Source organism: Trachinotus anak, unplaced genomic scaffold, assembly GCF_046630095.1.
Source record: "Trachinotus anak isolate AG129_WGS33_773 ecotype Australia unplaced genomic scaffold, CSIRO_AGI_Tana_v1 ptg000020l, whole genome shotgun sequence".
Taxonomy (NCBI): Eukaryota; Metazoa; Chordata; class Actinopteri; order Carangiformes; family Carangidae; genus Trachinotus; species Trachinotus anak.
The window spans coordinates 5,242,958-5,264,046 of record NW_027273871.1 but is presented as its reverse complement, the minus strand read 5'-3'; the positions used below and the strand labels follow the sequence as shown (position 1 = coordinate 5,264,046).

General features: G+C 39.8%; 2 protein-coding genes across 4 annotated transcripts in view; both read left to right on the top strand.

The window, feature by feature from the left end:
• The window catches only part of LOC139637587 (calpain-5-like), a 61,919-nt gene extending 44,953 nt beyond the window's left edge, over positions 1-16,966 (top strand). The window contains exons 8-15 of one of the 2 annotated variants that reach the window (XM_071506401.1): positions 1,187-1,264; positions 2,012-2,207; positions 2,302-2,424; positions 2,514-2,710; positions 3,507-3,628; positions 3,759-3,809; positions 5,270-5,406; positions 7,580-16,966. In XM_071506401.1, coding sequence (XP_071362502.1) covers positions 1,187-1,264; positions 2,012-2,207; positions 2,302-2,424; positions 2,514-2,710; positions 3,507-3,628; positions 3,759-3,809; positions 5,270-5,406; positions 7,580-7,762 — 1,087 coding nt within the window. In that variant the 3' untranslated portion in view covers positions 7,763-16,966. The remainder of the gene's footprint in view (positions 1-1,186; positions 1,265-2,011; positions 2,208-2,301; positions 2,425-2,513; positions 2,711-3,506; positions 3,629-3,758; positions 3,810-5,269; positions 5,407-7,579) is intronic. The other variant, XM_071506402.1, reaches the window with a different exon arrangement.
• Positions 16,967-18,199: 1,233 nt separating this feature from the next.
• Positions 18,200-21,089, top strand: part of LOC139637586 (unconventional myosin-VIIa-like) — a 37,723-nt gene continuing 34,833 nt past the window's right edge. For both annotated transcript variants that reach the window (XM_071506400.1, XM_071506399.1), the window contains exons 1-2: positions 18,200-18,545; positions 20,538-20,617. The gene's annotated coding sequence lies outside the window, so the exon portion shown is untranslated. The remainder of the gene's footprint in view (positions 18,546-20,537; positions 20,618-21,089) is intronic.

Sequence of the window (21,089 nt, the reverse complement as noted above, 5' to 3'; positions counted from 1 at the left end):
AAAATTTCATTAGCTGCACAAATGAATGAAGGCAAAGCAAAACATTGCGTTACAAAGCACAATATTAACAACTACACTTGCTGTAAAGTACGTTGAGCATAATATTATAAATAAATAAACAAAAGTCATTAAACTTGTGTTCATAAAATGTTTTCACCAAACATGTTAAAATAACTTAGCTTTAAACACTTAAAACACACAGTCTGTCTTATTTTCCTGCTGCTTACTCTGTTTAAATTCATGACACAAGAGGTTCTTTGTTATTTGCTTTGGGTTTATTGACCATGAACAGTTTGACACGATTGTCAATCAACAGTTTCCCCACAATGTAATTATATATATGATTAGATATTTTACATTGTTCACTGTGTAACAATTTCTTTTTTTTTTTTTTTTTTGACCTGATAGCTGAGTGGTTTGGGCGCGTACACCATGGTTGCAAATGCTCTGAGCAGGCGAGCCCCTGGTTCAAGTGCATTTCCTGTCTCTCTACACTGTTCTGTCAAATAAAGGCATAAAATACCCCAAAAATAACCAAAAATAAATAACTAATGTAATATTAATAAAAAAAATAAAAATAAAAAAAGTAACAATTACAATTACAACATGAAGCCACACCTGGACTAGATCAAGCTATGTGGAAATTGTTTACAGGTCATTGTACACATGTACATTTCCACAGTACAACAGACTCATGTCACACTCATCATTTGCACTTTTTCTGAGTTTCTCTGTTTGCTTTTAATTTGCAGTTTTTCCATTTTCAATCTCTGTCAAGTCACAGTCAGTAAAATCAACAGTTTAATATGTTATAACCTGTGTATATTTCACATTAAAAGCCTTTCAAGAAAGCGAGGTTTGAGCTGCTGAAAGGCTTTTCATGTGAAACATCTGTGCAGGAAGTGTAACAGATCTCCGTTTGAGTATGATGCATGAGTCTGTCGTTGCACTGGTGGAATTAGTTCTGTAAAAAATGTTCATTACCCAAAAGAAGTGCTGGGTTTTTATCAATCAACATCGAGAGCAATTAAAACAGTGTTCTTCTTATTAAAGTATGAACAAATATACTTAGAAATCAGGGGAATTAGAAATAAAAGTACTATAAGCAATATAGGCATGTTTCTGTGAAAAGCCTGGTTCTCTCTGCAGTTGAGGTGAATAAAGTGTTTGTCTCTGTTCACTGCAGCTCGGAGGAGTGGAACAAGGTGAGCAAGAGCGAGAGAGAGAAGCTGGGCGTCACCGTGCAGGACGACGGCGAGTTCTGGTGAGAACCGTAGAACTGTTGTGTCGTTCTGTTCCCCTCAAACTGATTATTATGGTGTTGCTGTGATGGTAAAATCCTATGAAAGTTTGGTTATAATTGATTATCACATGTTCATGGTCTGTTGGATTAATACTGTCCTCGCCCAAACGGATTATTCTGCTGTTAGTTCAGAAGATCAATATCACTCATGTCAATACATTAAATATGAAGCTGCAGTTAGTAGCCAGTTAGCTTAGCTTAGCACAAATACTGGCAACAGAGGGAAGAAGTAATAAAATTCATCTTTCAGCACCTCTGAAGCTAATTAACACAGTAATCCTTACAAAAACTAAGGTGTAAAAATAACAAATTCTGGTTTTATATAGAGGTCATGAGCCAGACTGTTTATATGGAAGTCAGTGTGCCCAGTGGAAAAAATCTTCTCATCTAATGAATAAGAGTATTTCTCAAAACATCAAACTATCTCTTGAAAGAGGGTTTTCCACACTTACATTAAAGTTATAAGGGAAACACTGAATGTTTGTAGATTCTGTTTTCAAAAACCTAAATCAGTCACAGTTTAATCTCATTCCGTGTCAAACACCAGAAATCCTAGTCTCACGTTAACGTGTAACCCTCTCCTTTGTTCCTGGTTTCATTTCCTCTATTTTTACACCTGTTAAAACTTCTTCTTTCAAGCTTTTCCCTCTAGTCGGTATCCACTTTCTCCGGTCTCCTCTCTCCTCCTCTTTTCCTGCCCTCCTGCAGGATGACGTTCGACGACTTCTGCCAGTACTTCACCGACCTGATCCTGTGCCGCCTCATCAACACCTCCTACCTGAGCATCCACAAAACCTGGGAGGAGGAGGTGATGAGGGGCTCCTGGATCCACCGCCAGGACCCGCTGCGCAACCGATCCGGAGGCTGCATCAATCACAAAGCCACCTTCCTGCAGAACCCTCAGGTCGGTTTAGCTAATGATGTGTGCGTGTGTGTTACAGAGAGGTGTAGGACACGTGTTGGAGTGTGATGTGATTTTCCCCTCGTGCTCTTTGCAGTATGTGTTTGACGTGAAGAAGGTGGAGGACGAGGTGTTGATCTGCTTACAGCAAAAAGAAAAGAGGGCCACACCCAAAGAGGGCAAAGGGGAAAACCTCGCCATAGGCTTCGACATTCACCGGGTAGAAACACACACATACAGTCAGATGCACAAAGGATGAACAATCACTTCAAATCCTTTCTATAACTTTTTTTATTTTTGGTCTTGCAGGTGGAGCTAAATCGGAAGTACCGTATGCACTCAGCCCAGCAGAAAGTAGCGGGCTCCATCTACATCAACTCGCGCTGCGTCTTCCTCAGGAAGGAGCTGAAGGAGGGCCGCTACGTCATCATTCCCACAACCTTTGACCCCGGGCAGCAGGGCGACTTCCTGCTCCGTGTCTTCACTGATGTGCCTTCAGACTGCAAGTAAATCTGTCATCCAGTCATTTGTGTTTGCATCAGATGAAACCTCAGTGCGAAGAGCTTTACCTTCAGGCTGTGTGATATGTATAGTTTCATGTATAGCTCAGTTCACCCACAACACACTGAAACACCAAGCTGGTGTTTTTTTACCGTTTTGGTAAATCTGAGTTATCTGCATATTCTTCAAATGAAGCAGCTCCTTGATTCTGCTGTGTAGAGTTGTGTGTAAAAATAAAGGTTCAGGAGACATTTATTTTTATATTATTTGTTGTTTGGACAGGAACAAAGTATATGTTATGGTTAGACACTTGCCTTTTTAGCAGAGTTGCTAGCTACTCTTCCATTTATGACCAGTCACAATGCTAATATGATCAAGAAAGGATTCACTTATATTGGTAGAACAGATTTGTGCAGAGCTTTAACAACCTACAGGCGGTGGGATGACAAAACGTACAAAAATACACACCCACTTATTAGACAGTGGAGTTGGAGTCAGGGTTGAGGTTTGTGAGTCAATGTGTTAAAGGGCTTCTTCAAACTAACAGGCCTTTGTTCATCAAGTGTGTATCAGTTACAGAGAGTTTGTGTGTGTGTTGTGTTGTGCATCCTCTCCTTGCACTTACTGAATAGATGTAGTGCTTTGTACTTACACCACAGTCTCCTACTGCTCTGAAGCTTCTGCCAGATGAGTAAATGTAAATGTAAATGCTAATCTGGTTCTCTTGTACAGTCTTCATACATCAGTCCAGTTTTCTGTGACGCTTCTCTAACATTCTCGTGTTTGCTCTGTCCTCCACAGAGAGCTGACTCTGGACGAGCCTCCTCAGACGTGTTGGACGGGGATGTGTGGCTACCCTCAGCTGGTCACTCAGGTCCATGTACTGAACGCTGAGGGTCTGCAGGGACAGGATTCCAATGGAGGTAGGACCACCACACACAGTGCTCTATGGCTGTGAGTTGCCCTTACTTTGGATCAAGTGCATTGTATTTGCATGCTGATGATCATGTTGCTGTGTTGTAAAGTGCTGTAAACTCCTGTAAACACCCACAGAGCTTCACTGCCTCAATCCCAATAAGAAAAGACTCCTGAGCAAAGCACAAGGTACCACAGCACCACCTGCTGAAACTTCATGCATAGTTACTTAGTTTAGTTAATTAGTTCTAGCCTGCAGTTCACAGTACTTAGCTCCTTAAATCTCTTGGTGTCTTTGACCTGTAACTTCTACTCACCTTCTACCTTTAAAGCCACTATGTTTAGATTTTTTTTGGTGATCACAGCCTCTTTCAGTTTATTCTGATGCTGTAAGTTATAAAAATAATGAGAAAACCTCCTGTTTGGTGCAGTCTGTGTGAGCGCTCCCAGCCTATTGATTCTGTCCTGACTGTAACTCAGAATAGTTAATATCCTCCACATAGTGGCTTTAATATAGAGATTCCTTAGCTGAGTGAACAACAGTGGTAGAAGAAGTATTAAGATATTTTACTACAGTAGAAGTACCAATACGAAACTGTAAAAATACATTGTTGTAATACAAACAAAATAAATATATTGAAATCAAGTAATATATATGTAACATATATATTACAAACAAAAGTCCTTCATTCAAGTTATGTAAAAGTACTTATCAGTATCAGTATTATCAGTAAAATCAGTCAAAATACCAGTAAAAACACTTGAGGTCTTAAAAGTTAAAGTACTTGTTCTGCTTCTATATATTATTATATGTGACATCATTAGATTGTTAATACTCTGCCGTGGCTGTTTGAGGTGTAGTTAGTTTTAAATATTTTATATACAGTTATGTAGTTAAATGCAGCAGTTCTCAACCAACGTGAACAAAGTCAGTCTGAGGTTCGTCAGATGATTAATGTGAGAGGAAAAAAGAAAAAAAACAGTTTTATTTCACAAATCTGATTTCACTGTTTTAACATTTCTCTAATCTATTTTTTAATATTGCATAGTTTTACTTCTTTACACTTCAAACTGTTAATTCAATTGAACTATCTGAGAAGTTTAAAGTAAAAATGATGTTGACAGTTCATAGTCGTCTGAAACAGAACTGAAAATGTTAGGAAACAACGGTTCAGTCTTTAATAATGTGCTGAATTTAATTTTTTTTTCAAAATCTTAATTTCAGTGTTGTGGAGCAAAACCACATTATTTACCTCTGATATGAGTGGAACAGTGTAAAGAACAGAACAGAAAATGAAAATACTCAAATGTAATGTAAAAGTACCTCAAAACAGTACTTAAGTACAGTTCATGAGTAAATGTCCTTTTTCCACCAGCGGTGAGCAGGATGTGAGTTCATCACAGAAATGATGACTTGTTGTACAGGTGAAAATAGGCATTTTTTACTATTTTATGATCCAAACAATGAATCTTAGAAAAATAATCCACAGATGAATTGATAATAACAAAAATCACACAGCTCAGTGTTTTGGAAATGAAGTCTTCACCTGCTCAACCTGTATAATCTGATGTGAGCAAACCAAGTGCACGCATATTAATTAGTTTCCTTTATCAGCACATTGTCCTGATTGAAAGACTTTTCCCTGCAGCTGTGGATCCCTACGTGATCATCACCTGTGAAGGAGAGAGGGTCCGTTCGCCGGTTCAGAAGGACACACGGTGCCCAAACTTTGACATCAAAGGCCTCTTCTACCGCAAGAAACCCAAGGACGGCATCCACATCGAGGTGAGCTGTCACTCTGCACACACCGCGCTGTAGAACCACACACTGACACCTGGCTGAGCTACAGGTCCGTGACGGCTGCGACCTGCGGCTCAGATCCTGTGACTGAATGAGGCCGGAACAATCATCTGAGGTGCCAACATTTCCCACAGGCTTGGTTTATTGTTCTGCCAACGAACGCTCAGAACTCGGTCCATAAAATAGACTTCACAGCTTCCTTAATGGAGACAGGAGTGTCCAAACTTCTGACTGGTACTGTACATTTCAAATGAACATGATGTATTTTTCAATACTTCCTGTGGTGTCTAGTCATGCAGATAGTTCTAGATTTATTTACCCAGGTTTTTAGAAACATTTCTGAGAAAATTGCAATTTAAAAAATTCAACAACAACATTTCGCTCCAGAAATGAGTCTCCTCAGCTGCGAAGACTGGAACTAAATCAGGATCTAAAAGTTCCTTTTGTTGTTCTGGTTTTTATCTTCCATCATATTTAAAGGCTTATGAAGAATTTAACCAGTAACATTAAAAAAACAACGGTGGTGTTTAAATCCGTTTTAAGACACGTGGAATCAACAACAGAGTCATCCAGTTGTTTTTGTATTTACTGTTGCGTGACTCTGATGTTTGATTTAGATGTGATGAATAAATAAAAAGGAGCTCGATCAGCTTGTTTGCACACAAACCCTCTCTTTTCTTTTTCTTTTTTATTATTATTTTTTTATTCTTCAGAAGGCTGACGATAAATCCTTTGTTTTTAACAATAAAACAAGAAACATCCGACTTTCGTCCTAATATTGAAGCTAGAGTTCTTCCTCATTTTACGAAGGAAGTGATGTAGTGTTGTTGAACATCAGTGATTGGTCGTTGACCAATCAGTGATGTTCAATCCTGCAAATCATTCCCCTAATGTTCTTGGACTATCAGAAATTACTACCCCCCCCGGGGCAGGAACCTTTTTTTTTTTACACCTTGACCTACAGATCAGGACCTACATTTAATCCCTGCGTCCTCTGTTCAAAACTCTTAAGTTCATCCCTGAGAAAAGTTCTGTTATAGTCCCAGTCAGCTCACCTGTCCTTTCCATCCACTCTCCCTTCATCATCTGTGTGTGCGTTTGTGTGTGTGTGTGATTATCTCCAAGGAACTTTGCTGAACATCCATAACCAATCAATTACACCCTCAATATGCCAGTGTGCTTGTTAGGTAATTATTGTTGTAATGTTGAATTTACTCAGTCCGACCTGTGAAATTGCATCATCTGTATCGTGGTGAAACGTGTTCGTGCTGTGTCGGTCTGTAGGTGTGACAGAGATGCACCAATCTTACCTTTTCTCCCCTGATACTTGGACTCAGGGGATCAGCTGATTCCGGTCTGACGCCACTGCTCTGGTTGTTGTGACAGTGTAACTGATCTGTGTGAGGTAATGTGAGGCTGTAACTGCAGATCAGTTCTCAGTTATAAATGGAGATCTTTAACAAGCTTTCTGAGCCTGTGGAAATGTCACTTATGTTTAGAAAGGTTATGAAATTGCATCATTACAGCGGATACACCTTCACGTTCTTGTGTATTATGTGTAACACAGTCTCTGCTGTAGTGTTTTACCAACAGCACTTGATAAATGAACAGGCTTCCCTCAGTGGATTTACACTCTTCTTCATCTCGTCTCCAAACTGCTTCACTTGACTGACGGTTTCTTCTCCAGCTGCTTGAAGTTCATTTTTAACAAGATGTAATTCATCCTTTCCTGTCTTTTATGAAGCTTATCAAATAAAGTTTTAAAAACAACCTGTAGACATAAAGTGCAGAAAACATCTAAATCTATTAGAAAAAATATATATATGTGGAATAGATTTGTAGAAACATCAGTTAACTGTGAATGTCATTGTTTGTTTATTAAGATCCAGTTTCACAGACGCCTTCTATAAATCAGTGTGTCAGATTTTATTAATGTGGCCCAATGTCACAAATCAAAAATGTGTCTGAAGAGGATTAACAGTCTGAACAGTGTGAAATGTCTCATGAAAGTCGCTTGACTGAAGGACTCAGGACTCCTCCTGTGGTTTTCCTTCTTGCGACTGCTTATCGCCTTTTGTCTTTTTCTCTCCTCTCTTTTTCCCGCTTTCCCCTTCTGCTCCCTTCGGATCTCTGCCTTCCTCCAACGAGCGGCCAACAGATCTACAACAAGAACATGATCGTGGACACCTTCCTGGGTCAGGTGATCCTGTTCAGCGACCCCAACGAGCGGCAGGAGCAGCACACGCTCCACCTCCGCGACAAGGGCAACCGCCAGGACAACGACCTTCCGGGCACGCTCACTGTGCGCCTCATCACCTCCACCACGCTAACCAACATCTGACGCCATCGTTTGCGTGGTTATAATGATCAGCGCTCGAGGTGGCGTCCAGTCGTGCCCGGCCGTCCGTGTTCCCCGTTCATCCTGTGACCCTCACGGGAGCTCACTGTGTCTGTTTTCTGCCGCTCGCGCTCTCTCTGTGTCTCTTATAGTTTCCCTCGTTTGCGTTTGCTTCAGCGTTTAAACTAGACTTTGTTACACGTTTCTGAAGGCCTATATCTATATTTCTGAGGGGGAGGTGTCCATATCTCGGGTTCATACTGAATAACTCTGAACACATTCCTGCCAAAATTGTCCATTATTTAGTTTTTGCTTGACATTAACTTCACTGCAGGTTTTGTAGCCACAGTCTCCATCAGCACCTGAGCTGCAGTTTAACTGATTTTTTTTAAGAAAAGGCCAATGTTTTATCAAACCACAAACTTCTCTTTTTCTTTCTCCATCTTGGTCTAGTTAAAAATGCACACAAACACACACAGTATATACATGCACATATACATATGCAGACATTTCTGCACTCGCCATGCATGTGCCAATGTTTCCAAGGGCTATGCATTGCCTTAAGGCTGAGTCTGGCTCTCCACCTTGATGAGACGGTGGGTTATGTTTAATACTCTTTAAGTTCTACATCAGCTTTCCTCGGTGTTAGCACAGCCTCCATTTGTGCTCCTTAAAACCTCCATCACTGTTTGTCTTAGGTTTAGTTTCTGTCTCCTGATGGATGCTCTTTTATATCTGTGGATGACCCTCCCGCCCACCCAGACACCTCAAGTCCTCACCAGTTTGCCGGTGCTTTGGAGAGCATGCAGCACTGTCTGTCACTTTTTACTGTGGACTTTACAAACGAAAGCCAACAGCAGCTATTCTCTCCCTCTCCTGAGAGCTTTTCTGTGTTGTTCTGTGAGCGTGCTCATGTGTGAAATCTTGCCTCCCGTCTTCCATCACTAGCACCATTCGAAACTCCCTGAGACGCTTTCTGCCGGTTGCTATGGACGATCTCTAAACTGCATGGCTTAAAAAAAAAAAACTAGACTCTGCCTGTGCTGCAAATCTCTTCAGTCGTAGCTTAGCAGCCGGTGCTTCTGATAGTGCTACCCTTCCTCCTTTTGACCCCTCCCCCCGTCCCCCATATGTACACCAACCCAGCCCAGCGGAGTGCAAAGATTCACCCTGACATAAATCAAGTGCTTTATGGGACCAAAGATGAGCCAGGCCCTTTGCTCTCTTCGTCCCTTTCGGACCGGCCTGGCCTGGCCTGGCCCAAGCCTAGCTACAAACCACCACCCCCTGTGCCACATCATCTCTTAATGGCAACACCACTGCCTGACGCTTCTTCTGTCTTGAGTCTGTCGGCCGAAGACTCATGCCACGTGACCCCGAGAGACGGCAGCTGTGCTTCTGCTGTTGGCACAGAACAGGGGTGAGTGTGTGTATGTGTGTGTTTTTGCTTGTTGGAGACAAAGTGTGTGTGTGTGTGTGTGTGTGTTCGGGCTGCTCGATTATGCCAAAACATTTGAATCAGGATTACTTTGGTCAATATCCTGATTGTTTAATACGATCAATCATTGAAACATACATTTATTTAGCTTAAAAACTGGATTTCCTTGAATATAAATATCTATAAATGATATAAAAATAAATAAGATCATCTATGTTGTAGCGCACTCCCACAGCCAACTGAAAACACATCATGAACCAAATCTCTCACAGTATTTGCTGTTGCTCCTCGTCGGACTTTGAAACCAAAGTGTTTCCAAACAGCTGGGTTGGTTTGAGCTCTCTTGTTGACCAAAGGCTCTTTCCATCGTCCTGGCTCCAGCTGAAACTAAACGCGCCCCAGCCTGAGAGAGTCTGAGCTTTTAGGAAGGGGTCAAAGACCACCGCTGTAGAGAAAAGGGGTGCGCTGGATTTATAACACAGGAAGAAACATTTGAGCATTTTTGCAAAACAGAATCATCCTATCTTGATTATCTTGTTTTCATTATGGTTGGAAGCCAAAATCATAACTGAAAATAAAAGTTGATTAATCGCTCAGCCCGTGTGTGTGTGTGTGTGCGTGCGTGCTGCTAGTTTCAGTGTTGTCCTAAATGGGAGAATCTTGGAGTGCTTGGATGAATGTAAATCTTTTAATCCACGTTAAACCGGGAAGAAAACGATCTCTGAGGAAAAGGTGTGAAGCAAAAGCAAGAGAGCCCTTTGGGCAAAAACACACCTTTGCACTTTATTTAGTTCTTATGGGGTAAAAAATAAAAAAAGACCCTTGACGATGAAAGGAAGAGGTGGGAGAGCAGAGGAGACGTCCTGCCAAACAACCTGTGCCATTGCCTTGGTCCTGGCTTTGCCTCCACAGCAGGAAAACAGCACGAGACATGGGACGAACTGTTGAACGAAGGGATTTCAGATGGCTTTTGCATTCTGAACCAACACTGGTATAATGAAATCTATCTCTGATGAACCATGGCATTTGTTGCGTAGATCATGTTGCCATCCAGTTTGACCTTTTAGCACATTGCGGGCTTTTTGTGACAGAGGCCCAGACTGAAAATCTCAACTTTTGTTTTGTTTTTGTTTTCTCAAAAGAGCAAAGTCACTGCAGAGACTTCTCATTCCACGTTTGATTGACTTTTGGGTGTGTCCGTTTTTTCCCTGTGTTTCATATCAAGAATTAAAAATGTAAGTAACTGTCATTATCGAGACATTTCCTTTGAATGTAAGACAGTTAGTGGACTAATCTCAGACAAACTATCAAGTCCATTCTCCTGATTTCTGTCAGCGCCTTTTTCCATTACTTGAACTGTCACACGTGGCATTTAATGGATCACACACCTTTGTGTACAGCATCTTTATAAATGTGTCTTGCATGGGTTATTTTCTAATATGTTCATGGCCTTGTATTGTACTGTTCAATTGTTAAAATATATATATATATATTTATTCTTTCTATCTCAAAAGTCTTGGAGATGCTAGTTCTGAGCAGTCAGCATGTCTACACTAACGCACCTCATGTCAGTCTGATCATATCAACCGGTCTCAAACAGTTATGTCTTGTAACACAGTGATGCATTCATCACGCCTCTAGTGTCGGTGAACATTAGCAGCAGTTGTTGACTATTTAGGTGCTATTTATCTTCTCTGTGCATTTTTCTGTTGTTTTGTAGTCAGATAGCGACAGAAGTTGAGAGTTAGGTAACGGAGGACTGAATCCTGCAGACAGACAGTGTTAGAAACTGTAGTGCCAAGCAGTGCAAGGTTAGACGTGGGAGCAGGTGCCTGAATAGCTGCTGAGTTTCATTTACGCACTAGCTCAGAAAGGAGAGAAAGCCTCCTCCTTCCCTCACTAAGTACTGCTAAAGTGTCCTTGTGCAAGGCACTGAGGTCTTATCTGCGCCAGTGGAGCCTCCTGGTGGAGGCTGTTTGAACAGAGCTTCCAGGTGTGACTGTACATATCTGTGTGACTCTAATCCCCCACAGGTCAATACTGTGAATCTCTACAAAATCAGCTTGTAATGGCGAACACTGGGTTGACTGAGGGATTTATAGAGAGAGATTATTGGTGCCAAAGGCGTAGGTGGCTACATGGATTTACTGAAATTGATAGTACACAGATCAGGGGGTGACAGTAGCCTCAGTTTGAGCCTCTCATGGATTATGATTACATTTCAGTCGCACAGCTAAGCATCAGATTTTCAAAAAAATAAATACCCAGTGACCTTCAAAAACCCAGAGGGTTGATATTTCCATTGAATTGGTATTTCCAGAACAGTGAATGACTCTTCCAACCAGATAACAAAGACAACAAACAAAGATTTTTAACCTGCTTCCAAATTAAAACTTTGTTTCCTATCCTAAAAATGCGCAGTTTGTGCTTGTGCTTGCTCAGTTAACTAAACTTAGAGCTTTGTTTGTTTTCTCTCAACTTTTGGTTTTACTTTCTATTGTCACACAAAATATGATGTTAATATATAATTTCTGTTTTTCAAAAAGAGCAAAGACATACAGTTGGTCATTTCTGGCTTCCTGGGTGGAAAACACTGTATACTGTGGTCACAAATTGAGAATCATGCTGCAGATGGATAACTTTTTATTTTTGAGGATACAGGAAATACCTTCCAAACAGTGTAAACCTCTGTTTAACAACCTTCTGGCTCATTCAGAGATTGGCAGGTGTATATTTTTCAGAAAAACAGATGTTTATCTTGAATGTAATGGAAACACATGAGAGGAACAAACAGGGATAAGATCGCACTGGCATCATGTCCATGTGACAGGCTGGTATTCCTGAGTGGCGTCCCCACTCGGAAATAATAATAATAATAATAATAATAATAATGTGGTAATAAACAGGTAAACCACAGGGGTCCCAGTTGGGCTCCTCTCTTGTATCCCTCACTCATGAGGCCATCTACTGACACAACATGTGACCACATTTGGTTTTAAAGATGATTGGTAGCAATCATTTTATTAAAAACTGTTTTAAAAATTAGCAGCTTACGATCAAACCATGGCATCACAGTTTACTGTATGTTTTGCTGATGGGACTGTTTAAGACCCAGTTAAACAGGATGTTATCACAAACATGACTATAAACTAATAACTGCTTCCTGGTACATTCATGAATTTTAATCAATGTTTAAAAGTGATCTTTGTCACACTGCTGTAATTGTGAAACAGTGTATAAGCTTCAGCTCAGTAGATTTTTTTAATTTGAAATGATTTCTTATTAGTTCACTTTGTGTGATGGGATTCTATTTTTCTATTTTTATTTTATTTTCAAATTTAACACCACAGGAAACAAAACTCAATGAAGCTGGATGTGCCACAGATAAGGAGACAAATGAAGGAAACGGAAATGGTGTTAAGCATGAATTATTTACTGCGCATTAGTTTTATACAGTAGCTGGATGGAAGCTGTTTAACTGATGTTTTTATTACATGGATTTAAGTTACTTAAGTACTGTGAGCACTACACTCTCATATGGCGCATTTGAATTATCACGTTAATTTAATTTGGGTACACAGTTTGTGCATTAATGACACCTGTTACTGACCTTTTTGTTGTAATTATGTAAACACCTTATTAACCCCTTCATGTCCACTGGAGCAGCCACATTTCCAACAGCGATCTGACATTTTTCAGCATATTTAATATATTTTTGCATCTTATTTATAATCGGTGTTGTAACAGAAACTAATGGCTTGACATTTTCAGTGTTTAGTGAAAAATCTCTCTATATGAATTTTTGCAACACATTCATGATCCTGAGGATGAAGCTTCATAATGTTTGTGATCCCCTGACTCGTCCTCTAGCGCCACCATCAGGTTGATATTTGTGGATTTTAGTAAACAACTATACGATGGGCATGAAATTTGTAGACATCAATGTTCCCCAGAGAATAAATTGTAATCTCTTTGGTGATCATTTACCTTTTCAAATGGCACCCAGCACCATCAGATTTTTAATTTGTCCAATGGTTCATGACGAAATGTCTGAAAAACGAATGACTTTTCCATCAGCCACTAACAAATGTTAGCATGTTAACAAGTATAACTAAGAATATGAACATGGTGAACATGACACCTGCCTGTAAAGCCTCATAGAGCCACTGCTATGGTTGTAGATCCTTAATCTTCAATGTGTCTGAAGTACAAAATCAATACTGAACAACATGCATCACTGATAATAATTTCACATCATTAAGTATAAATATTTATCTGTGAGTATAAACACTCACAGATAAATTTCATGTGTATCTTTCATGATTGCAAAGCGTCGAAACCAGCAGCCATTGAGATGCTTTGCTCATGACTCCAGTGGACATCAAGGTTAAGACTGGACAAGGATTGAATTAGGATTCATTAATGTGCCATGTTAATGACTGACAGCTTCATCTGATGCCACTACCGAGTTTTACACTGAAGATTTTTTCATCAGGTTTCCAGCAGCAACAAGCTTTGTTATTTCATGGCTCCCTGTTTTTATTATTCGTGCGAACAGCAAACACACAACCTGACAGCGGTGACATATGGGCGTGTTTGTAATAATAAGAGTGAGGAGCCAAAGTAGCAGTGTGAAATCTTATCAAGGCGCTCCTCTTCAGCCTTCTACTTGTGTGCAGCAGCAGTGCCAAAAAGATGAAGGGTCTATTGTAAAGGGAGGTTTTGTGTGTGTTGATGAAGTTATGCTGGACACTGTAAATATGTTTGTCATGTACCTGCTGGACAAATGTAAGATGGGACAATTAGTTTTTTGTACCACTTTTGCTCCCCACGACATTTTCTCTTCTGTTTTTGTCTTTATCACTGTTGTCGCTACTCATTGTAATTGTTGCATATTGTGATCCTTTGCCAAAAGTGTTATGGCTTCCACTGTTAATCACACACACACGCACACACACACACACACACACACACACAAGCAAACACCCCAGCTACTAGACTAACCAGCCTTGGTTGGAGTGTACGGACCTTTGCTGGTTTTTTGACAGTTGCTATAAAGCTTATCAGTTTTCTGTGTGTGTGTATACATGAACACACATAGACATATATATATTTTCTTTTTTCTGCACGGCCATGCCAAAGCTGGTTTTAAGAAAACTGAACCTTTGGGGTGAAGCTGAACTGCTCACAATGGTGGTGACCTTTGTACGAATCCAAAAATACCAGTGCATGTAGCAAAACCGCTTCAGATCCGCTCGCACCATTACAAGTCACAGAATCTCTATTTTTGGTTCTCAGAGTGTTGTAAAATCTGCTGTTGCTACTTTGATAAACATACTGTGTGAAGTACAAGGCTTATGTTGCACACTTGCATGCATTTAAACAATATCCAGTTTTATAATATTTTGTATTCAGTAACCTGCAATATACAGTATGTATATAAAAGTAGCAGCACTTTGACTTATCAGTTATTATTATGGTATCCATGTTTTGATGGATGTTATACAATATATTCTAGACATTTATCTTAAGAGGAAGATGTTCTTGCTCATTAGCTCTAGTGATCAGCAAGAATGCTTAGAGGAATCAAGTGGATAACGGACCTCTTTCCTTGTCCCACTATACCTTGCGTGAATTATGAGCGTGACTTTGGGTTATTCCTACACCTTAAAGGAAATGTTCAACAATTTGGGAAATGTTCTAATTTACTTTCTTGTCAGGAATTAGATGAGAAGATTGATACCACTCTCACATCTGGATGGTAAATACAGCCAGAGGACAGTTAGTTTAGCTTAGTCGAAGACTGGAAACAGGTAGAAACAGCTGGCGCCAAAGTTCATTAATGAACACATTTCACCCTTTTTTTAATATGATAAATATAAATGTGAAATCTTGTTTTTACACTTTGTTTTGTTCATATTAAACAAATCAGATATAATGTGTTAATTAGTGAGCTTTAGAGCTGCTGGTAGGATGGTTTTGTTACCTTAAGGCAGACCCAGGCTAGCTGTTTCCCTCTGTTTCCATTCTTTGTGCTAAGCTAAGTTTACTGGTTGCTGCTGCTGGCTTCATATTTACTATACAGATATAAAAAGAAAATTGAGTGAATATGAAAGATTTCCCAGCTTCTCAACTTTTTTCTTTAAATGGGTTAATGTGATGCCTCCGCCTACTTCTCTACTGAGGAAAGGGAGGCGGCCTGAAGAAGTGTCCTGGGATAGCACAGCAAGTAAACCTCAGCATTAGCTAAGTGATGTGATGATATGGGACTTTAACGCTACACTTAAAGATAAGGTTCTGTTCCAACTCATCAATATAACGCACTTAACTTTATTACCCTGCAAGTATTAATAAACCCCAGAGCTTTTCAAAAAACAAAAACAAACAATCCCCTTAATATTTCATTCACAAAGGTCTTAAATATTCTTTCCAGCCTGCCATAGACAGTAATTTCACATATGTGTGTGTGTGTGTGTGTGTGTGTGTGTGTGTGTGTGTGTGTGTGTGTGTGTGTGTGTGTGTTTTTGTGTGTTTTTGTGTGTGTGTGTGTGAGTGAGTGATTTTACCAAAAATCTGCTAGAAATATGTGGCTATGCATTTACCTGCCCATCTTCTGCTTCTTATTCGGGTCCAAGTTGTGTTGAATGATTAGTTAACAATATTATTAGGAATTATTGTTATTGTTACATAACTTGGTGACCCCCCCCCCCCCCCCCCCCTTTTTTTTCTTTTTTTTTTACTGCACAGAATATGACACCTTCTATATTTGATATTGGATAAGGAAAAACAAAAACAAAAATTTTATGGGGAAAGATAATAGAAGGAACCTTCAACAACAAGATTATAGCAGCAACTCCCAAACTAGATACTAGACCTCTCCACCATAGAGACCTGTACATTTACCGAAGGTTGTCCTCACATTATCCCATTTAAGGTGCTAAAGGGATCGTTTATTCCTCCAAAACCTCTAAGAAAAGGGAAAGACACCATGTCGTTCCCATAATTCAAACAAGGTGTCATCGGACTAGGAATGAGATGGAAATACAAAACTGTGAATATGTGGGTGTCGGAGCGTTGAAAAAGTACAATTTCTTTGTGATTATTTAAGAGGCTTTTTTTTTCCGTTTATCACTTCTAGACAGAACGATGACATCGCGGCTGAGGTTCGCTTGCCTGCAAATCTTATAGCCTTGTCAACTTGCATACTGCTGCATGTGTCTAAATTACAAGACATTTGTGATGGGGTCCCAGAGCGAGTACACCAGGTATTATGTTTCTCTCAATGACAGCATCATGTAGACTGTATCGAATTTGACTCTGAAATTTTTATCTGAGATCGAGTCTTGTCTGCTCAAGGAATGAGCTTGTGATTCTTGTATTTTTCTGCTGATGTTTATTAACTGGAGACTGGAATACCTACTGCATGGTGACACTTCTAGAAGATGCTACAGTCTTTATAACAAGTATCTTTTATCAGTATTTTATAACCTTGTTAATTTTATATATCCACTTTACCTTGCGTTCCAAACTGGTATGTTTACTGATAGCTAAGTATCAGAGAGCTGTGCTGTATGTTCTGTACTGTGTGCTTGTCTGTGTGTTATTTTCAGTGTGAGCTTTCCCTTTTTCTTTCTCAATGCGTGTGTTCGTTGACTTTGGTTCTCGGTTACACTGTGGTTATTTTATAGCTACGATCTGAAATTATTATTTTTTCTTTTGTATTTAATGTCAACTTGTGGCATGACTTTGAAATAAAACAAGAAAACCTACTCTACTGAGTTCGTCATCATTGTATGGAAATGAATGAGGTTCTGAGCCCCTCTTCTGATTGGCTGTTTTCTGAGTGGTCGAATAAAAATATCGCAGATTTCAGGTAAACACGCAGAGAAACTAAACCCTGCAAAGTTGGGTGATGAGTCCAAGTGGTTTGGGGCGTGGCTGAGGGCAGTGACAGAATAGTTGTGACATCACAATGTTACATTAGTCCTGACAGCTCGTTTTAAAGCTCAGTTTCTGAATACAGGCTGTGTGCATTTCTCTGTGGACTGAGGCTTTGATACTTTCACAGTATTAATGTAGAACCTAGACCTGCTTTATAATCAGAAACACATGGGCATCTACCTTTATACTATATGGAGCTTTAAACTGCAAGTATCAATTAGAGATACAAGATAATTAAAGCTTATTTCCTGTTTATCTTAAGCGAGAGACGCAGACTTAGTGATCTGACCTAAGTTTGGAACATTTGTCACCCATATTGCCAAACGAAACATTTACATGTACATTTACCGTGATTTTAACCCTACCCCTAGCCAGTCATCTGTCTTCATGCCTAAACCTGACCTGAAGGGGGTACGTTTCACAGCAGGGATGCTAATTATGGTACAACAGGGGGATGGGGGGGGGGGCTGTGTGAAACAGTGTGCTGTGCAACAGCTCTACAATGAAATACGTTTTTACCCATTTGAAATGGTGTTTAAAAGAAAAAAGAAAATCAATATGTGGTGGCAAATAAATCAATGTATGGGAAACACTGCACTGCACATGTGCTAGAAAAGCTGTTGTACTGGATTCTCCATCCTCAGTCCCACACGCACCAATTTAATTTTTTTTTACTTCTTAGCGTGGTTCTCCTTTCCTTGTTGTCAGGAGGTCGCCATGACCAAGAGACCGACATTACCATCCCCACAGTGACAAGTTTTTCCAGAAATAATTTCACTCCACTGTGGGTAATCCACAAAAACATAGAACTATTTTTGACTGAATAGTCTCCATGAAAACAGATGATAGTTATGTGAATCATCCAGAGCAACATTCACACTGTTTCTCAAAAGATGATGCTGTTTTTTTTTTTGTTTTTTTTTTCTGTGAACTGATCCTTTAAAATTACTTAGCATGTGGTAAGAGTGTAACAACTTGGAATTCATGACCTGGCTCACCTCCCTCTTCACCTCCCAGCTGGTCTCTGTATCTGCCACCAACAGGCTCCACCTCCCGGCTAATCAGGATCAGCAGCCATGAATGAGACGCAGCGAGAGAGTCTGGAGAGCCCCGTCACTGACCCAGACATCAAACTGTAACTGGGCCGCAAAAAACCCCTCAACCACGAACAGAAGGCTGCGACCACAAGAGAACGGGAAGCAGGTGAAGGCCGTGGGAAAGATTTCAAAAGAAGAAGGGGACTGACAGACAAAAGACGGGACTAGAAAGAAGTACTTCATCCTCCAGCTTCCTCTGTACCATCTTGGTCAACCATCCCATTAACTCTGGGCCCCCTCACGCCTTCCCTGACACAAGGACCAAAGCAGACGAGTGAGGAAGAAGAGGGGACCTTAAAAATGTGTAGAGGTAAGTGGGGCAGGTGAACATGGGTCAGGGCTGAGGGCTTAGCCTGCTACCAGGCCACAGTGCTGCTGCGCTGCTGTAGCTTTAGGCCAAAGCCTCTTACTGCTCGCTGCGTCCTGTGCCAGCACTTAAAGGAGCCATTATGTACCCTTCAAGTAAATACAGTTGGCTCTGATGTTTGTGAGTTTGTTGCATAAAGTCTGGAATGTTTTTTCTCTTTCTTACTTCCAGTTTAGATTCCATTACAGATAATGTCTCATCAGATAAGACAACAGCTTAAGTGTCTCTGTGATGAGAATGAATTCAGTGCAGAGGAGATTAAAATATCGTTCAGAAAAGAGAGAAACATAATTGTTGTTTTAAAAGTTTTGTCAGAAGGAATTATAACTGTGAATAGCAGTAATCATATGAGGCATAAAGACAGAAAGCAGGAGGATGGGGAGACAGTCAATATCTCTGTGTAAAAACTTAAGTACCTGGATCAGAACTAGATAAAATCAAGGTACCCTGATCAAAACGTCTTTACTGAAGTAGGGCTGCAACTATATTCATCAGTGCTTAATCTGCTGATTGTTTTTTCTAATTATGTTATTAATGGTGCAATCTATGAAAAGACCAAAGCAACGTCAGCAAAAGTCTTGTTTGGTTCAAATGAAACCTGAAGATATTCAGTTCACAGTGAGTTATGACAATGAAAAGATCAAAATCTTCTCTTATTTCAGAAGCTGAAACCAGAGAACGTTTATTTCATGATTTTTCTGTTAATCAACTAATGATTTTAACTCTAAACACATGGGCCTCCTAATAGCTTTTTACTGAGCTTTCTGCTGCAGCTTCACGGCCACAAGTTTCAGGTAAAAGCTCCATAAAAAGCTAGAAAATGGACCTTAAGTAAGGATTTTCAGAGGGGGTTAAACTGCTGTTTCCATGCTTAATAATTAAACTTTACATTCATAATCAAAATGCTTGGCACACACAGGTTAACAGCTGAGGGATTGCAATGAATGACAACAGTCAAGTTGATTTTAAAGTGGTTTTACATCAGCGATGTGCTGATCATATAATGAAGCTAAACGTGTTGTGACACACTTCTTAGTTTGGTTTGAGGCTGACTGTGCTGCAGCTGAGCTCAGAAAAATGAGAAGAATCAGCTTTAAACAAAGCACTGGTTGAGTTTCTCTGCTGAACAGCAGCGTCTCTGTCAGTGATAATTCAGCTTCACTCTGGTCCATTTCAATCATTGAAATGTTGATTTTCTTTTTTCAAGAGTCACATTTCACCTGAACATAGATCTGAACCTTTTTTCACCTGAACATTGAACTGCTGTTATTTTCCTCAGTCAAGCTGCCAGAGCTTTGTTAAAGGAAGTTGGACATTTTGGAAAATGCACTGACTGACTCATCAAGAGTTAGATAAAAAGGTTGTTTAAGCACTGACTGTTAAATATGAAGCGAGACGGTTAGCTTAGCTTAGCATAAAGACTGGAGGCAAGGGGAATACTAGTGTGGCTTTGTTTTAAGGTGAAAAAATCATTTTGCTTTATCAAGGATTTAAAAAAAACTTTGGAAAAAATTCAATGTTATACGGTAAAAGCTTATTTTTAATCGACTTAACTTTGAAACATGAATTATTCCTGTAGATCAGACAGAGAAATATATAATTATAGTCAGTCAAGGTAGAACCAAATTCAGCGACTTTATTTAATGTTGGGTTGTTTTATTTAAAGCAACTGAGCATTTACAGTATGAGATCATCTTATGTTTTGTATATAAAGTCTAAGTCTGAGAGGTAAGTAGTGACTGGCTGTCAGATAAATGTAGTAAAAAGTAAAATATTTGTCACTGAAATTAGTGGAGTGGACGTACAAAACTGCATCAAATATAAACACTACTGTACCTACTGTAATTACATGACTGTAAGTCTACTTTAAACCACTAAACTCTGCATTAGGTGTTAATATTATGAATTAATACCCTTCTGTGATATTTTTTGCAGATATTGAACCACAGAACTTGTGAAGACATGGAAGTATGGCTCTGAATCTGAATCTGAATCTGAATTTGAATCCCTGCCTTGTGAGTCAGGACACACACACAAACAGTACATAGTTGTTAAAGCTGCATTAATGGCCACACACACAGATTAGCAGCCGAGGCTTTAGTAAGATTGCTGTTGGCCTGAACATGAAAATCTCCCACCAGGTTGACTCAGGGTCTCATGAGCTGTGATGACAGAGATCTGAGTTTTTTAACTTTGAGGTCTAATAAAGCGTCTCCTTGATCTTTTATTCTGAATATTCTGACTTGTCAGAGTGTGACGGACGTTAATCACATACATGAGTTGATTTGAGATATTTTCTGTGACACTGTTGGTGTCAGTTTTGACTGTGGTGCCTTTAGCTCTTGAAGAAAAATGTCTTTGTCGTCATTTACTGATCAAAGCAAAACATCTGCCAGAGAAAGAGATAAACCAGTGATGCTAGTTTCCATTCATGCTAATTAAAAGCTAACTTTGCACATGTGCAATTATAATATTTGGGAAAGGGCC